This window comes from Callorhinus ursinus, unplaced genomic scaffold (assembly GCF_003265705.2).
Source record: "Callorhinus ursinus isolate GAN/ISIS: 27379988/994484 unplaced genomic scaffold, GSC_fseal_2.0 scaffold2, whole genome shotgun sequence".
Lineage (NCBI taxonomy): Eukaryota > Metazoa > Chordata > Mammalia > Carnivora > Otariidae > Callorhinus > Callorhinus ursinus.
In genome coordinates this window covers 24507785-24524203 of record NW_027397064.1, presented here as the reverse complement: position 1 = coordinate 24524203, position 16419 = coordinate 24507785, and the positions used below count along the sequence as shown (strand labels likewise).

The window sequence follows — 16419 nt, the reverse complement described above, 5'->3', positions numbered from 1 at the left end:
CTTAACAAATTGAGCCACCCAGGCGCCCTGGGGCACGGTCTTGAACCTGTGAAATGCCAAAAAGAATCCGTGAAGCCGTGTAAAAGTCAGGGGAGAGGCTGATGGGGGGTCTCGGGACAGAGAACACAGATCTTACTCGGTTCTCCGCTCTTATCGAAGCAGGTGTCATTACTGAACATCAGGCCCTCGTGTTTTCTCAGCTTCTGCCTTTTCGGGGATTTTTAAAAAGAAGATAATAATAAAATCACAAGCCCATCCCGTAACTGTAGGCCAAGTGGAGTGCTCATTTTCACATTAGAGCTTGTGCAATCTGGAGGGAAATTTGTTTAGTATTACTTGTGAGTTGGTGGATCAGATAAAAGCCAGTCAAGTGGAAGAGAGGACTGTGTGAAGTGTGCTGGTTCTCCTGGTAATTTCGATGCTGCAGGCGTTCCTCCAGTCAGTTAATAGATTTCCCCAGCTCCTTTAAGCCAGGTGAAAATTTCCTCATTAAGGGGAATTTATTCCATTTCCTTTTATCATTTATTATTGAAGACTAAGTGTGAGTGGAGGAAGTTTCGGAGATGACAGGGTAGAATTTTAAACAACAACAACAACAAAATCTACATTGGAAGTCGGAGAGACAGGAGAAAGGCTCATATTGTTTATAAAACCAGAGAACACACAAGAGACTTCCCGCCGTAGAAGCTAAGCCATGCTGTCTTAACTGTTAAAAGATTAGGGCAGAGTGTGTAAAAGTCTGATTGTCTGTTTTTAAGGTGTTTTTCCCCCTCCCAAAATTTCAGAACTGTCATTTTGTGCTGCTAAGTAGAGAGGAACTGAAGATTATGAAAAGACTAGCATCACAGCTATTTGGTGTTTCTTTGTGTTATTGTTTAGATTCTTTTATGCAATGATGGAAGTGTAACCTTTGCAGAGTTTGCCCTTGAACTCTGAAGGCAAGATAAGCTGGGAGGGGAGAGAAAAGTTATATATAAGGCATGGTTTCAAGGATGCAGTGAAGATCAACACGAACATACTAGTACACACACATACATACCAAATAACAGAAGGATACTTTATTGTACATACTTTAAAACTGAGTGCTTTTGTGCAATATGCTCCATTCAGCTGATCACATTCTTGCGTGGTATAATGCTCCCTTGATTTACAAAATAATATAAATGGAGCATTCCCTATTGAGGCTTCAAAAGGCAGTTTTGAATTACAAATTCAGCATTTATATTTCTTTTACTAATTATTCTATTTTGAATTTGTTCCAAATTAAGGTTTTTATTTTCCTTTGGAAAAATAGACATATTATAGCCCTGTCCCTAAAATAAGCTTTCATCTAACTTGATTTCTTAAAAAAAGAAAGTCTCCCTCTAATGGAAGTTCTTTTTAGCAGGCAAAATGGAGGACAGCCCAATGTGGGCGGATAAAGATGAAGAGCATGTATCTGAATCTCTACATTGTTAAATGAGCTTTATGTTCACTTAAGATTATTCATCTTGCATTTGACTCTGAAGAGGTTTAACCTTATCTAAATCACTGGCCCAAAGCTAATGAATCGTGTCTTCAAACTGTCTCTTCTTTTATTTTATTATAATGGGACTCAAAATATAATTTTGTATCAGAACAAGTAGGGAATAGAGTCAGTTTCCTTCCCTATGTAATGACATGCTGGCCAGCTTTGTGTTTGCAAAAGCAGCAGAGAGAGTGAATGAGGGAAATATAGAGAGAGGCTACCTACCTGCTTCCTGTCCTGGAGTTTGGGGTACCCCACAGAATTAGGGTAGCACTGAATGTGGGAAGGGATCTAGTTTATCCATGTCTTTGTAACTGCTGTGCTGGGTCAGAATCAACATGTATTTTATCAGTGAGGAGGACTGAAATGCTTTACACTAGTTCATGAACATGCCTGGGAAGTAGAAATTAATAACCAGAGAAATTATAAATCAAATACTATAGAAGATACATCACTTTGAACTCCGTATGAACATACCTACCCAATATTTGCATTCAAATTAAAATAGATGAACATGATTACATTCATATGCCATTCCAATTTAATACACCCTAATTTTCAAGATGTTTAAAAATGTCATATCATGCTATTGATCTAGCTATTTGAAGATTGAGCAAAAGTTAAAAAGCTGTTCTGGGTTCACCAAGAAAATATTCTGGGAATCAGCTTGTGAGCATGCACTCTGCAAGTCTGGCTTGATAACATCTGTTTTGGAAATCTCACCTGGTATGAATTGTGGGGGTGCCTATGGAGAAGTAGTTTTTCAGCCCCATTCTGAAATTCTATCATTTGTGACTCATTATTCTGTGTTACTGTTGCTCTTCTCAGGCATCCCCTTTAAATAATGAAAACTCTCTGGTGTGGGGATACTATGGGGAGCAGTGATGATTGAGTTAGTCTTAGTGACAGATAGCTGTTTTTTGCCACCAGAGCTGAGCACAGAATTAATTCACTTTACTTTTTTATGCACGAGGCCAATTCTATCAATCAGTCTTTCTTTTTCTTTCTTTCTTTCTTTTTTTATTTGCTTGTCGGTAAGAGTACAATTTTATTTGGTGAGTGGAGGAGGAAGACTTTGCATATTTGCTGGAGATGTCTTTATATGCTCTACTGGACTCTTTGGTGGGGAATAATAGGAGGAATTATGCATATTTCAGCAATAGAAAAGACTGCACTGCTGAATGTGGACAAAACAAATGCAAATATATTTCATCCCTAATAGAAATGTGAGGAATCTAAATGGGGTTTTTTGTGTTTGTTTAATACCATTATTTATAATTTTCATTTAAAGCCATGTAGCAACCTTTGAAGAATTCACTGATATTCCTTATAAGAAGAAATAAAAATAAATCATTCAAGGCAAGGGAAAAAAAAACATGACCCAAAGACCTCGAGATAAATATATTACTTCTGGTTATCTTTGGACTTGAAGAACTTGCATTTTTACTAGTCCGTAGTCATAATTACAGGTGTGATGGCTCTTTTCAAGGCATATTTCCTAAGTGTGTCTGGATTACTGCTCTTCAGGTTAGGATTTAGTCATTTAAGTTAGTGTGGCTGCTGATATAGTAACATAATATGGGTTTTGCCTCAGATAGTTATTGCAGTAATAAAGAAATGTCTTACTGGAGATCTGTTTATATTTTTTCTTTTACTGCTATTGCACAATTATGGGAAAATGTTCTAGCAAGTAGCTAGAAAAATCTAAGGGTAAGAATTGGCTTAATGTTATATGTACAGTATTTCTCCACCTAACTCAAGCTTCATACTTATGTTTTTAACAAAATTGCAGATCACAGAAAAAATGTGTAGCCTTTCACCATGCAGGTAAACATTAATATGATTTATTTTTCATAACTCACAATTAAATATATTTATTTAAAAAGAACATCATGCATAGTTCTAATTTAGAAAAATGGCTTATTTATCAAGTACTTCCACTTTGAGGCTGAATGCACACTTGCACATAAACAAATGAGCAATTGATTTAGGAACATAATCTTGGCAAAAAGTGAAAATATGCATTTCCAAAACAAATAGCAACGAACAAATTCTTCTCCTGCTTTTGTCTCAAATTTTTTCTTTTTTGCAAGACTAAAGGTAAACACCAGAAACTTGGGTGTTTCAAATGCCCTCAGGAGCTCAGCAGTCATCCCTTGGGTAAGGCCTTTCCAGACTTCCCAGTGGCAGCTGGGAGCATTTCCCCTGAGCCCCAGCCTTCTCTTGCATACATTTTCTCCTCAGCACCTCTCACAGTGCAGGCACATCGATGGTTATTTGTTTGTGTCCTGATTACTCTGACCTCCCTGAATGTAGAGATTCGGTATTTTATCTCTCCATCACTAAAATAGGTTGCACAGAAATAAAATTAAATAAGATAAAAACAGAGAGGGAGGCAAACCAGAAGAGACTCTTAACTATAGAGAACAAACTGAGGGTTGCTGGAGGGGAGGTGGGTGTGGGGAATGGGGTAACTGGGGGATGGACATTAAGGAGCGCACTTGATGGAATGAGCACTGAGTGTTATATGCAACTGATGAATTCTACCCCTGTAACTAATAATCTACTCTATGCTAACTAAATTGAACTTAAATAAAGAATTTTTAGAAATAAAATAGGTAGCACAGAGCCTGAGACACAGTGCATGCTCACTAAGTGTTAAAGCCCTGATGTAAGAATGACAGTGAACGTTGCCCCACTTTCACCATTCATAATTTTCTACTAACTACAAATCCTCAGTATGTTTTCTATACCTGCCATGCCCACCACGGTCTCAAATTATGGCAGACGCAGGTGCCCTTGCCTATAGTACATCTGTCAACTCCTTCATCCATATAAAGCTGAACTTTCCTTATGGCTCTGTTCTCTTCCCTCTACTGCCATAGTATTTCTCCACTACATTCACTCACATTGTTATCTCTTTTCTCTGACCTCACATTGCACCACACAGCTTATCTCTCCATAAAATGTTTTGAATTGCTCTCTATCATTGCATTGTCTCAAATACTGTTTTGTATCTTCATGAGCAGCACTGCCTAGGTAGAAATTTCTGTGACGATAAAATATTCTGTAATCTGCACCATCTAATACAGTAACAGTAACCATTGCCACATATGGCTATTGAACACTTGAAATGTGGCTAGTGCAACTGTGAGCCTAAAATTTAATTTTAAAATTTTTATATTAATTAACATTTATAATTTAAGTAGTCACATGTGGCTAATTGCTACCATATTGAATAACATAGTTCTAGAGCATGAGGCCCAGTACTTGGCACCCATCGCAAGTGACTAATAATACTTAATGCAGATTATGTTCAAGAATTTGACAGGAAAATGTGTTGCTCTGGGAGAATGTTTATCAAATACTTGGGGCCTTTAAAAAATCAAAATGAGACATTAAATTTATTGGGAAGAAATAATGAATTAACTTGAGAGAGAAAAGGAAATTTAAGTGCCTTAGAAAAAGCAAATTGACTAGGAAGAGACATAGCTGTAAAAACCCAAACTAATACTGATATCCAAAAGCCAGAGGAATAGCTATTAAATATACCAGCTTGATTCTCTCTTCTCTAAACTCAGAATATGAATTAATTAAAGAAGATTGAAGAATAGAATGAACAAAATGCAATAGGTTTAATTCAACTACATTCTATTAGCAGAATTTCAATGAAAATGTTTTATTTATTATTAGATCTTCTGAGAACATACTGTTATATTTTAATTTTGTTGTATTGACTATCAGACTGTTATAATTGAATTTTATTGTATTGACTATTGCTTGAAATAGCTGGCCCATAGCTATTTAGTTAGATATACTTTTACAGAAATGTTTTATTTTTCTGTACCTTGGCTTTTTACAAATTTTTTTGTACATTTTGAATTCCAGTTACAAGCTGATTTCAATAACTTTGTCTTTTCTGTAAAAACTGTTGAAGTCCAGTTTCCCTTATTCACTTAATAAATATTTATTGAATGTTGTCTGTGGACTAGCCTGCTAATCTTTGGGAATGATCTGGTAAATGAGCCAGATGTATTCTTTGTCATCATGGAACATGAATCTAGCAGGAAAAAAGTCAGGTTGGTGAATAAAAGCTAAGAAACATTAAAAATATTGGCACTATTGACATGCTAAGTAGTATGGTTCCAACTATGCTCCTGGCTCCAAGCAAATGAGTCAGTGAAGAGCCCAGGAAGATCTATGGGTGAGGGCAGACCGAGAAATCTTCATGGGTGAAACTTGGCTCTAGTTGACCTATAAAGAGTGGCTGGGAGTTGGGGAGCAGCTGGGTAGGTAATAGGAATGTCAAAGTCATTACAGGTGAGAGAAACAACACAAATACAGTCTATACTACGGGTAGGAAATAATCATAGAGAACTCTCTTGTCGACATAGACAGACATGTGATATTAGTAAATAGGGGCAGTTTATGGAGAGTATACCCAGTCTGACACAATGTTAAGATTCCTAGGTGAAGGTGATTCCTGAAGATGCTGTACATAAAGACCAGAGCATAGGTCAGGCATTAGAGAAGGAGCTACAGATTTGGGAATTATTGACTACTTATGCTGCTTGAGCCAATGACAGTGGTGAAATTTAGAGGGAGAGAGAAGGTAGACCTTTAGTCTTAAATCTGGTAACAAAAGATAGAGCCTTGGGTGGGGGAGAAAACCAATAAATGATTTTTGTGAATTATAAAGTAGGATGAGCAGCAACTTATCAGAGCCAGAGGAAGATTATCTTTAAAGAATGAAACATCAAGCAGGTCATATGTCGACAGGTTGAGGAGAAGAAACTTGAGAAAAGTTTCCTAGATTTAGTAAGGGGAAGGCCCATGATTATTTTGAAAGAGGAGATCCATTAAGAGAGTCAACGCAAAAGCCATTTTTCAGGAAATAAGAGAAGAAGGCGCTAGAAACCACATGTTTGGAAATGTCAGCATTGAAAATACTGAAAGATTTCATAGAGGCTAGAAGATCTAGTGGGCTATTTATTTGTGCATTTTTTAAAGACAGGAGATCTAAACATGTTGAAGATAGAAAATAAGGAGCCTTTGGTGTTTTTGAAATTGAACACAGTTCACTGGTCCTTATTGTGTCTTGTTTAAACTCGAATCTCTCTTTTTCATTAAATCCTAGCGAGTCCATTACAGAAGAAACCCTGAAAAAGTCAAAGGAGATTGGGTTCTCAGACAAGCAGATTTCAAAATGCCTTGGGCTGACTGAGGCCCAGACAAGGGAGCTGAGGCTTAAGAAAAACATCCATCCTTGGGTGAAACAGGTAAAAGAGTTTCCCTTTCCTCGAAGGGGGAAACATAGGCACCAACTCATAGAGCCATTGCCAATAGAAAGAGGGGTGGAATTAAAAAATGATTCTACTTGTCTAATCGATGCCCATGATGCCACCAATTTTATTCAGCACAGGATTGATTTAAGCTTAAAAGGGAAGAGTTGAAGGGGCACTGGGACGTAAAGCTAAGAGTGAGTATGTGGTTTTCTCTGCCTAAATGAAAAAACATCAAAATGACCTCTCCTTTACTTTTTGACCCATGTGCAAATATATCTGTGATAAGATAAATCCTTAGTGTAATGGAGGGACTTGAAATACCCTAGTATGGTGGCCGACCTCTTGAAAAGAATAGTTATCTCTTTTGGCACTAACTTTTTACAGGGTAATACTTTATTTTAAGTGCCCCATCATTATGGTTCATTTAGTATTCATTGTGATAGGGTTGGGCATAATGAGCTCATCTAGTATTCATGGCAATCACACAAGAACTTTCATAGGTGTACCATTGTGGGTTTTTTGTTTTTTTTTTTTTGGACTTTAGTAGAGGTATGCTTTGGCTTAAAGTACCACCAGCTGGTTTTTGTCCTTTAAAAATCATTGACTTTTCTCCACATGCTCAGGGGGCACATGCATACCCTTTGGTCTCAGGCTTGATGCTGAATATATTCTAGTCAGCAATTATCTTTCTTCCTTCTCCCCTGCCTTACACTAGCCTGCCCTGTTGGCCCTGAATTCTTGCTCACTAAGCTGAGCTCCTGGCCTTAGAGGACTGAATCGATTTACTTTTTCCAAATATGTTCAGTGAGACCTTGTCTCCTTCCCCTCTTCCCCATGCTTTAAGGTATTTGTGTCATCTCATTGCTCAGTGCCATAGGTAACTTAAATCCTATGCATTAATTTGCAAACCAAAGACATTCTTACATATAGGTCGTTTTGCTCTGATTTGAGCTGCTTTAGATAGCTGTCTGGGTAAATCTTCCTGGTAACGAGTTCACTATGACCATTTTGCTATGTACATGAAAAGTACTGCTGTAATCAATCAGTGATGCTCTGGGGTGTGTATTGTTATTTATTGCTCAAATGATAACTAGATTATATCATTGTTCCTCCACCCAATCTCATTTTCAGAATTAGAAAGTAATTGAATTGTACCTACCTTTTTATCTGTCTTTGTATCTGATAGTAAGAGGCATTAAAGGAATATGAACACAGTACAATTTTTTTATTCTGGAAAAAAATACAACAGGGAATAAAATCCCAGTTTATTTATTTATTTATTTTCTCTTGCAGATCGATACACTGGCTGCAGAATACCCATCAGTAACAAACTACCTCTATGTTACCTACAATGGGCAGGTAGGAAGTGCCAAACTGCTATATGCAGAAAGCTCTAGATTTAGTAAATGGTCCACAATGAGGGAATATAATTTTTGTGTTTTTGCTTATCTAGTAATCTTGGTATTAAAAATGACATAATGTGGGTCAGATGTGATAATGTCTTTCCATACTCAGTCTTTTCAGAACTGCCTTAAGATGGTGAAATCAAACAAGTAAAAATATAAGGATAACAGTTACATGAACATACAATTATGGTGTGTTCTCACGGCTATTTAATTAAAAAATATTGAACTTATTTTTTGTGACTAAGTAGAGCTTATATGTTATACTTCTGAGTTCCCAGAGACTAGTAGAGGATACACGGCAATAAGAGGAAGACTCAGTGACAGGACAAAGAGTTTAATTAGATTGAAGAATAACACACAATAATTTCTGTGTCTTCTTTTTTTTTTTTTCTCCTCAGGAGCATGATATCAATTTTGATGACCATGGAATGATGGTGTTGGGCTGTGGTCCATATCACATTGGTAAAGTGATAACTTACCTTTACATAAGACTTTATAGTTCATATAGTACTTTTCACACATGTTCATTCTATTATTCTAAGAACTATGAAAACAGATGCTGTTATAATAAGTATTTCACAAATTAAGAAATTGAGGTTCAGATAGGTAAAGCCCAAGTTGATATGGCTATTAAATGGTAGAAGTGAGACTCAGATGCAAGTCTCAACTATAATTCCTTCTGTTTCACCATGCCCCCCCTTTTATGTTTTTATCCTCATGAAATAAACAGAGCCTCTCACTGGGATTAGGGACTGAATTACACTTTGATCTTTTCTCATCTGGCACAGTTTTACGCAAAGATTTATATTTGCTCAAGAACTTCATATATCAACCAGAAATTACATTTGTAGACGACGAGATCTGTGAATATATGACTTCTGTTGATATCGAACGCAAAGAGCTTTTATCACTGGTGCATAGACAGAGCATTATATAATTTAATTAAAATGTTCTCAGCAGAAATTGTTACAGCTCACCCAGTCACTTAAAATTAGACATTTAATAACATTAATACAATAATCATAATTTACAGTTACAAGTATATATTTAAATAGACAATGATATTTCTCAACAAGTGTATTTAACATTTAGTCTCACAAGTATTCTAGTATGGAAATGATGAAATACATAATTTAAAATGTATGTAGTCTTACTCTGTTACTTTAAACATAGTTTATTTTAGGTTTTACAATTAATCAAGTGCTTCAGGATATCCTACTTCAGCGATCTTTGGTCAAATATTGAAGTAGGTCAACAGTGTTTATATCTTTACCCCTTTAGTTATCTTAGGCTAAATGGCCCGAACACCTCCACCAGGACCTGCCGTTCTCTTCTGTAGACCTTTCTTCCTTCCTATTCAAATTTTACCTAATCTATGTAACAATTCTGCATTACCTTAGGACTCAGGGAAGACTAACTAGGCTGATAATCAAGTATATACTTAATTGATAGAGAAAATTGGCATGCTACTATATTTGGATAATTATTGTTCTGATAAGGATTTTTAAGAGACAAAATCCTAATGCAAAGGATTAGTACAAATCCCAGGACTTTCAGTTCTGTGGCATCCCAGTAGAGGTGATATTTTGAGGTATTTAGGCCATTATTGTACTTCAAATTCTTTTTTAGAAGGTCACTCACTCTGCATGGGGTGGCCTTGCCAAGCTTAAAAGGGATATGCTTGGAAAGCACAGGATTTTCCAATCAATCAAGATATGTCAGAGCTCCAAGGCACTTCAGGGATCATTGGGTTTAGACCTCAGACAGCAGAGTAAGTGGATTAACTAAAACGAGAACTCCAGTGTTCTGATCACTAGCTGGACTATTGTGTTCTGAGGTCAGTATGGTCACTTTGAGTTCTTTTCTGCAAACGAGGGTTTTTTTAAAAATCATTACAATGATCTCCCATTAACTTTGAATTTGAATGTTTTAAATATGGAGATTCCCTATTGGAGAACTTAGCATACAAAATAAGCCAACGTGTCATTGTTTTTTAATTAGTCCCTGCTTTTCCTACTATTATTGTAGTGTGCATAACGGATCTGAAATTTACATTTTGGAGTTTTAAAAATTGCAACGAGAGGGGATTAGCTTCCTTAGCCTTAGCCATAGCTTTCTGCTCCTCTTTGTGTTGTAACTTCATGTTTCTTTTACTCCTCTTCCCAATCTCACCCTCTCTGCAGGCAGCAGTGTGGAATTTGATTGGTGTGCTGTCTCCAGCATCCGCACACTGCGTCAGCTTGGCAAGAAGACAGTGGTGGTGAATTGCAACCCTGAGACCGTGAGCACAGACTTTGATGAGTGTGACAAACTGTACTTTGAAGAGTTGTCTTTGGAGAGAATCCTAGACATCTACCATCAGGAGGTAAAAAGAGGAAAAAAAAAAAAGAAAGAAAAGAAAGGGGAAAAAAAGAAGAAAAATATATGCAGTGCATACTTTATAGATGCAGATACATGTACATAGATTTATGTTGTAACTCCCCTTAGGGGAAAGAGCTGCCAGTGCCTCCCACTGTCTAATTTTGTAGTGAAACTAAAAAAAATGATCCCAGCCTTAGAGTCTTGAGGCCCTGGCACAGAGAGATTATTTTTTTCTTTCTAAGCATTCCAGCTAGATTGAAAACTCTTCTTGGTAACGTGTGCCAGACAGATATTAGCTAGTACAAGACAACCCTCCAAAATATTTTGCAGAATGATTTAATTGATCATCTAGACATACAATAAGCCGCCTCTCTCTAGTTCCTGTGTTGTTGCGGTTTAATAATGGATGGTCCCCAGGGGAGTTGTTTACAAATGACCAGTTAATTCTGTGTGCCATCAGATGAAGCCATCAGTCTTCAGTCTAAGATCCATGAGTTCGTTCTGAACAATATCGGTACTTTTCTAGCTTTCTCTGACAGTTCTTCCACCCGCACTCTAGTATTATCAAGAATATCTTTACTCTGGATTCTTATGACCACAGGTTACTGTAAGTCTATAGGACAAGTTAAAATATCTTACAGTTAAAAAAAAAAATAGGGCGCCTGGGTGGCTCAGATGGTTGAGTGTCTGCCTTCGGCTCGGGTCATGATCCCGGGGTCCTGGGATCGAGTCCCGCATCGGGCTCCCTGCTCCTTGGGAGCCTGCTTCTCCCTCTGTTTCTCTCTCTCTCTCTCTCTCTCCCCCACTCTGTTGCTCATGAATGAATAAATAAAATCTTTAAAAACAATAATTGCTGGAAGATTTCAGAGTGATGTCTAGTGGTTGTGTCTTTTGATGTCATTACAGTTAACTCCCTACTGTGGAGAATCATCCCTATGTATAAAATATGGTCACTTAGGGAAAAAAATACTGAATTAGGGCCACAGTACTTAAGTTCAAGTTTTGACTTGACAATTCATTGAGTTGTGCAAACTTCCTAAATTCTGTGTTTCTATTTTTTTTTTTTTTTGGTTAATGAACCAGATGAGCGTATATATGTGCTACATGCAGGTACTGTGAAGATAAGGAGATTTGTGGCTGAAACCACATTGGAAAGTGTAAAGTTCAGTGCTAGAACATGTGATGATTTTATTACAGTGAAGAAAAATAGAAAAACTTAGGATGGGTATACCATCATAGTCATCCATTTGGGTTTGACCCACTTATCTTCTGATATAATGAAATTGAACCTCTGGGTAGAATATACAGGATTTTTATTTTTCTCTCTGACATGATTTTTCTAATAATTTCTTAAGATTCATTTCAGGTGGGGATCAAAACTAGTGCTACAAATATATCTTGAATACCTTTTAAATACCAGGTTCAGCAGGATGGGGAGGTGTAAAACCAGCTCCCTACCTTCAAAACATTAGAATAAAACTGGGAGGGGCGCCTGGGTGGCTCAGCTGGTTAAGCGACTGCCTTCGGCTCAGGTCATGATCCCAGGGCCCTGGGATCGAGTCCCGTATCGGGCTCCCTGCTCCTTGCGGAGCCTGCTTCTCCCTCTCTCTCTCTCTGCCTGTCGCTCCCCCTGCTTGTGCGTGCACTTTCTCTCCATCAAATAAGTAAATAAAATCCTTTTTTAAAAAAGAATAAAACTGGGACCCATAACATAAATATATGAAAAATTACATAATTGTTTAAAATATATTAACAAGGATTACAAGGAATTGCAGCGGGCATTTTACACATAATTAATTATTTCCCCATGAAATGGTTTAAGGAAAGATTAAAAACTTCTACAACTGCCTTTGGATATGGTTATACATGGATATTAATGAGATCTTTTTATAATAACTGAATTCAGTATGATGGTAAAAAATAAATTGGCCCTTCTTTGAAACTGATTGTCATTTAGAGTGCTACTATGTAAGATATTTTTATTTTTTATTTATTTATTTATTTATTTAAGATTTTATTTATTTATTTGAGAGAGAGAGAATGAGAGATAGAGAGCACGAGAGGGAAGAGGGTCAGAGGGAGAAGCAGACTCCCTGCTGAGCAGGGAGCCCGATGTGGGACTCGATCCCGGGACTCTAGGATCATGACCTGAGCCGAAGGCAGTCGCTTAACCAACTGAGCCACCCAGGCGCCCTATGTAAGATATTTTTAAATGTCATATTGGAGAATATAAGAGCAATATTCCATTGATGTATTTGTTAGACTATCCCACAGGAAATGTTAAAAAACATATTCACATATCATACATACATGTACATATGTGTGTATGTTTCCTTCTGTGAGGTTGTCGTGTATCTCTTCACAACCTCCAGGAGACTGCCATAATCCATCTGTGGGTGTCCCTAGTGATGCTAAAGGCACTGAGACATTCAGTAGTAAATCTGCAGAAAATTGGAAGCACATCTAAACTTACTCAAAAGCACACATTTGAGTCACTTTAGAAGGGCAATAAGGTACATAGCTACATAGGATGATAGGTCTCTTGGTCTAGTTCAGGACCAATGGTATTCCCATGGCAATAAGGATGCACTTCTAAAGAAAACATAAAGGGGGGGGTGTCAGAAAAGTGACATGCCCTGTGAGTAAAGCAGGCTGACTCAGTCAATAGAGCATGAACTCTTGATCTCATGGTTTGAAAAGTTATATAAATGAACATTAATTTTCTTCTATATCCCGGATCCACATAAGACCCATTTCTCATTTTTTTTTAAATTTCTTCATTAAAAACCAGATTGAGTCTAAAAATGCCAGGCAATATACCTGAGACCTTATGATGTCCCTGTCTAGTTTGAGTCCTTAATTTTTCTTGATTTATGAATAATTTACTGGATCATACCCCATAAAAATTTACTCTGATTACTGATGTAATTGTTCTATTTTTAACACCTAATGCTATACGTATATACATATACAATGGCATCTCTATAACACAATCTGAGTTAAATGAATGAATGACAAACATTGATTAATGTAGACAAAACCCATTAGAGATTGCGTGACTCTAAACTAGAATTGGGTTTCATTCCTAGCATTTGATTTAACTGTAATTAAATATAATCTTAAGGGTCTGCCTAAAGTATTGAAAATGTTTTACTAAAATGTGAATTACTAAGATAATAAAGCACAGTTAAGATAATAAATCAATCTCACAGACAGATGTACAAAGAGTAGAGTTTTGTAAATTAGAGATAATACACGAAACTACAAAAATCAGGGTCATCTTTTAATGAATTAAATGTTACTTCTGTTAGTAAGATATATCTTCTCTCTTGCATTCTGTCTATAATATAGCATTTAATTTGCCCATGAAAATAAGGACAAACCAAAGTACTAAAAATACATTTGTGGTGTGATTGCATTTGAATACTGTTTCAGAAATATTCTTGTGTGGTGTTGTCTTAGCTTAGTGATACTAAGTTAAAAAAAAATAGGAAACTAAACTGAGGAAAAAGATACAAACAAATCCAGGTAAGGTCAGTGGAACTTTGGGACCCTGATGGAATTATTTTCAGCCTAAAGTATTTAGAAATCTGTGAAACAAATCTGAATTTTAGAATATTTTATGTCAGTGAGTTATTTAAAACTATTGAGGCTTAAGTGATTATGGTAATGATAATTTACCCATGTGGGAAACCAAGTTCTTCTCCTTAAGTCCCTGCTAGTTCTGTGCTTGCAGTTGGGGCCAATTTAAGATGAATTCTTCCACAAAACTGTCCTATATTAACTTCATCCTACAAACATGTTCTCTTGTACTGACTTCCTTTTGCTGCGTGGGCAAAACTACACTACATCATCAACCATTGCTCTGAAACATCCTGTGAATGTACTTGTCTTTCCAGGGATGATCTTTATTTCTGGAGTCAATGATGAGAATGGGGTTTTGCAGAGGAAGTTTTTCTACCACTTTTCAAAAAGAATGTTTTAGAAATAGCTCTTCTTGCAACCTCTAACAGTAACTACCCTTGAAATCAGGCCGAAAAATAGAGTTAGCTTAAGATTCAAAGATTTGGTTTATTAGTTAAACATAGCTGCTTTGCAGTGTGGAGAATTGAGTTCTAGTACTAGGCTGTATTTGCTAGATTGGAAATATGGCCAAGTCATTTAACCTTCACCGAGCCTCAGTTTCTTTAGCTGTAAAATGGGGAGAGTAATAACTGCCTCAGAGGGATACAGTGAAGGTCAAAACAGATGGTGTAGGGCAAATAATAATATCCCTAAGGAATAGTAGCGGTTTATATTATTACTGTTTTGAAAGTTGCTAATTTGTTGAAAAATAAAAAGCAATTTCATAGAACATTTTGAAAAATGTTAGTATTTTTATTAAAGACTTTTCACTCAACTTTGAGCTCCCATTTAGTGCAATGGACCCCAATTTTTGCTCACAGGTTGTTACTTCTCTTTTTATTTTAGAAATTATGTTGAAGTGTTTCACATAAGAAATCTTTGTATACATTTAATTGAAGAATTAGTTTTTAAGCCTCTAAAATATTAACTCTGCTAATAAACTAAAAATAATAAACAAATAAAAATATTATTATAGTACAAAGAATAAATCTTCTTAAAGGTTTTGCGAAGATGTATATTGAACATAAAAAATGATAAAAGCAGCTTAGGTGCACTTATAAATATGCAGAACTGTGGATTATTGTTTTCCATACTGTTCACAAGGCATTTAAGTACTCAGTGGTAGGGTGTTTGCTTAGGCACTACTATCACTGCTCTCATCAAAGAGAAATAAGCTTTTATCCCTTTTAAGACTATTCCAGAATTATTTCAAATAATGATAAAATACATTTGGTACATATCTATTACTTCAGCAGTTCCAATATTCATTGGTAGGTTATTAAGGCAAATACAAATTATTCCAAGATCAGTGATCTATCAGATATAATAATATTTTCCGATATTAATAACAGTGTTTTATGCACTTATAATTTGTAAGGCCTTTAATGTTTATTATCTTATTTAACTTATATAGTGACCTTGTGAAGCAGACAGATATTATTCTAATTTTACAGACATGAGGACTGAGTGTTGGAGGGAATTAAGATGGGAAGGAACTTCTTTTTTTTTTTTAAATCTGGAAGTTTTGGGGCGCCTGAGTGGCTTAGTCGTTAAGTGTCTGCCTTCAGCTCGAGTCATGATCCCAGGGTCCTGGGATCGAGTCCCCCATCAGGTTCCCTGCTCAGCAGGGAGCCTGCTTCTCCCTCTCTAGCTCCTCCTGCTTGGTGATCCCTCTCTCGCGGTCTCTGTCAAATAACTAAATAAAATCTTTAAAAAAAAATCTGGAAGTTTTGACTCCTAATAGGAGATTAAGGTTAAAGATTCAGACACTGCTTGTAGGGCAAATAGGAAGGAAACAGGGACTAAAATCTGTTACTGGGTACTGCAGACAAGAGCCAAGGTAACCGTAAAGGAGAGAGGATGTAAAAATGGGAGGTAGGATTTAGAATGGACTGTAGTGTAGAGATGGTGGAGTTTAGATAAGAGAGAGGGAAAAAGGTGAGAAGTAACAAAGGCAGGGTAAGGTAAAGTGGGCAGAAAGCTTGCTAGTGGGAGTGCACATAGTTGGGGACACTGAGTAGGAGGTCTTCTTGGTGCTGAGAAGAATGGTGACAAAAAAGGCTGGAGACCCTTCATTGTCTTATTGATGGTGATGAGCTTGCACTTTGTCCTTTAGGCATCGGGAAACTTTGGAGAACTCAAAGCTTCAACTCACACAGGAGTGACTCGGTGAATCAGTTTCGTAGGATGATTAATCTGAATGTGAAGGGCTGGGGTGGAAAGGAACAGGAGAGGT

The 16419-nt window shown here is 36.7% G+C and overlaps 1 protein-coding gene across 1 annotated transcript in view; it reads left to right on the top strand.

Annotated features, from left to right (window-relative positions):
• CPS1 (carbamoyl-phosphate synthase 1) overlaps positions 1-16419 on the top strand; it is a 134286-nt gene that overhangs the window by 85011 nt on the left and 32856 nt on the right. Inside the window, exons 23-26 of the mRNA XM_025892261.2 lie at positions 6645-6786; positions 8086-8151; positions 8597-8660; positions 10382-10563. Of these exons, the coding sequence (XP_025748046.1) occupies positions 6645-6786; positions 8086-8151; positions 8597-8660; positions 10382-10563 (454 nt within the window). The remainder of the gene's footprint in view (positions 1-6644; positions 6787-8085; positions 8152-8596; positions 8661-10381; positions 10564-16419) is intronic.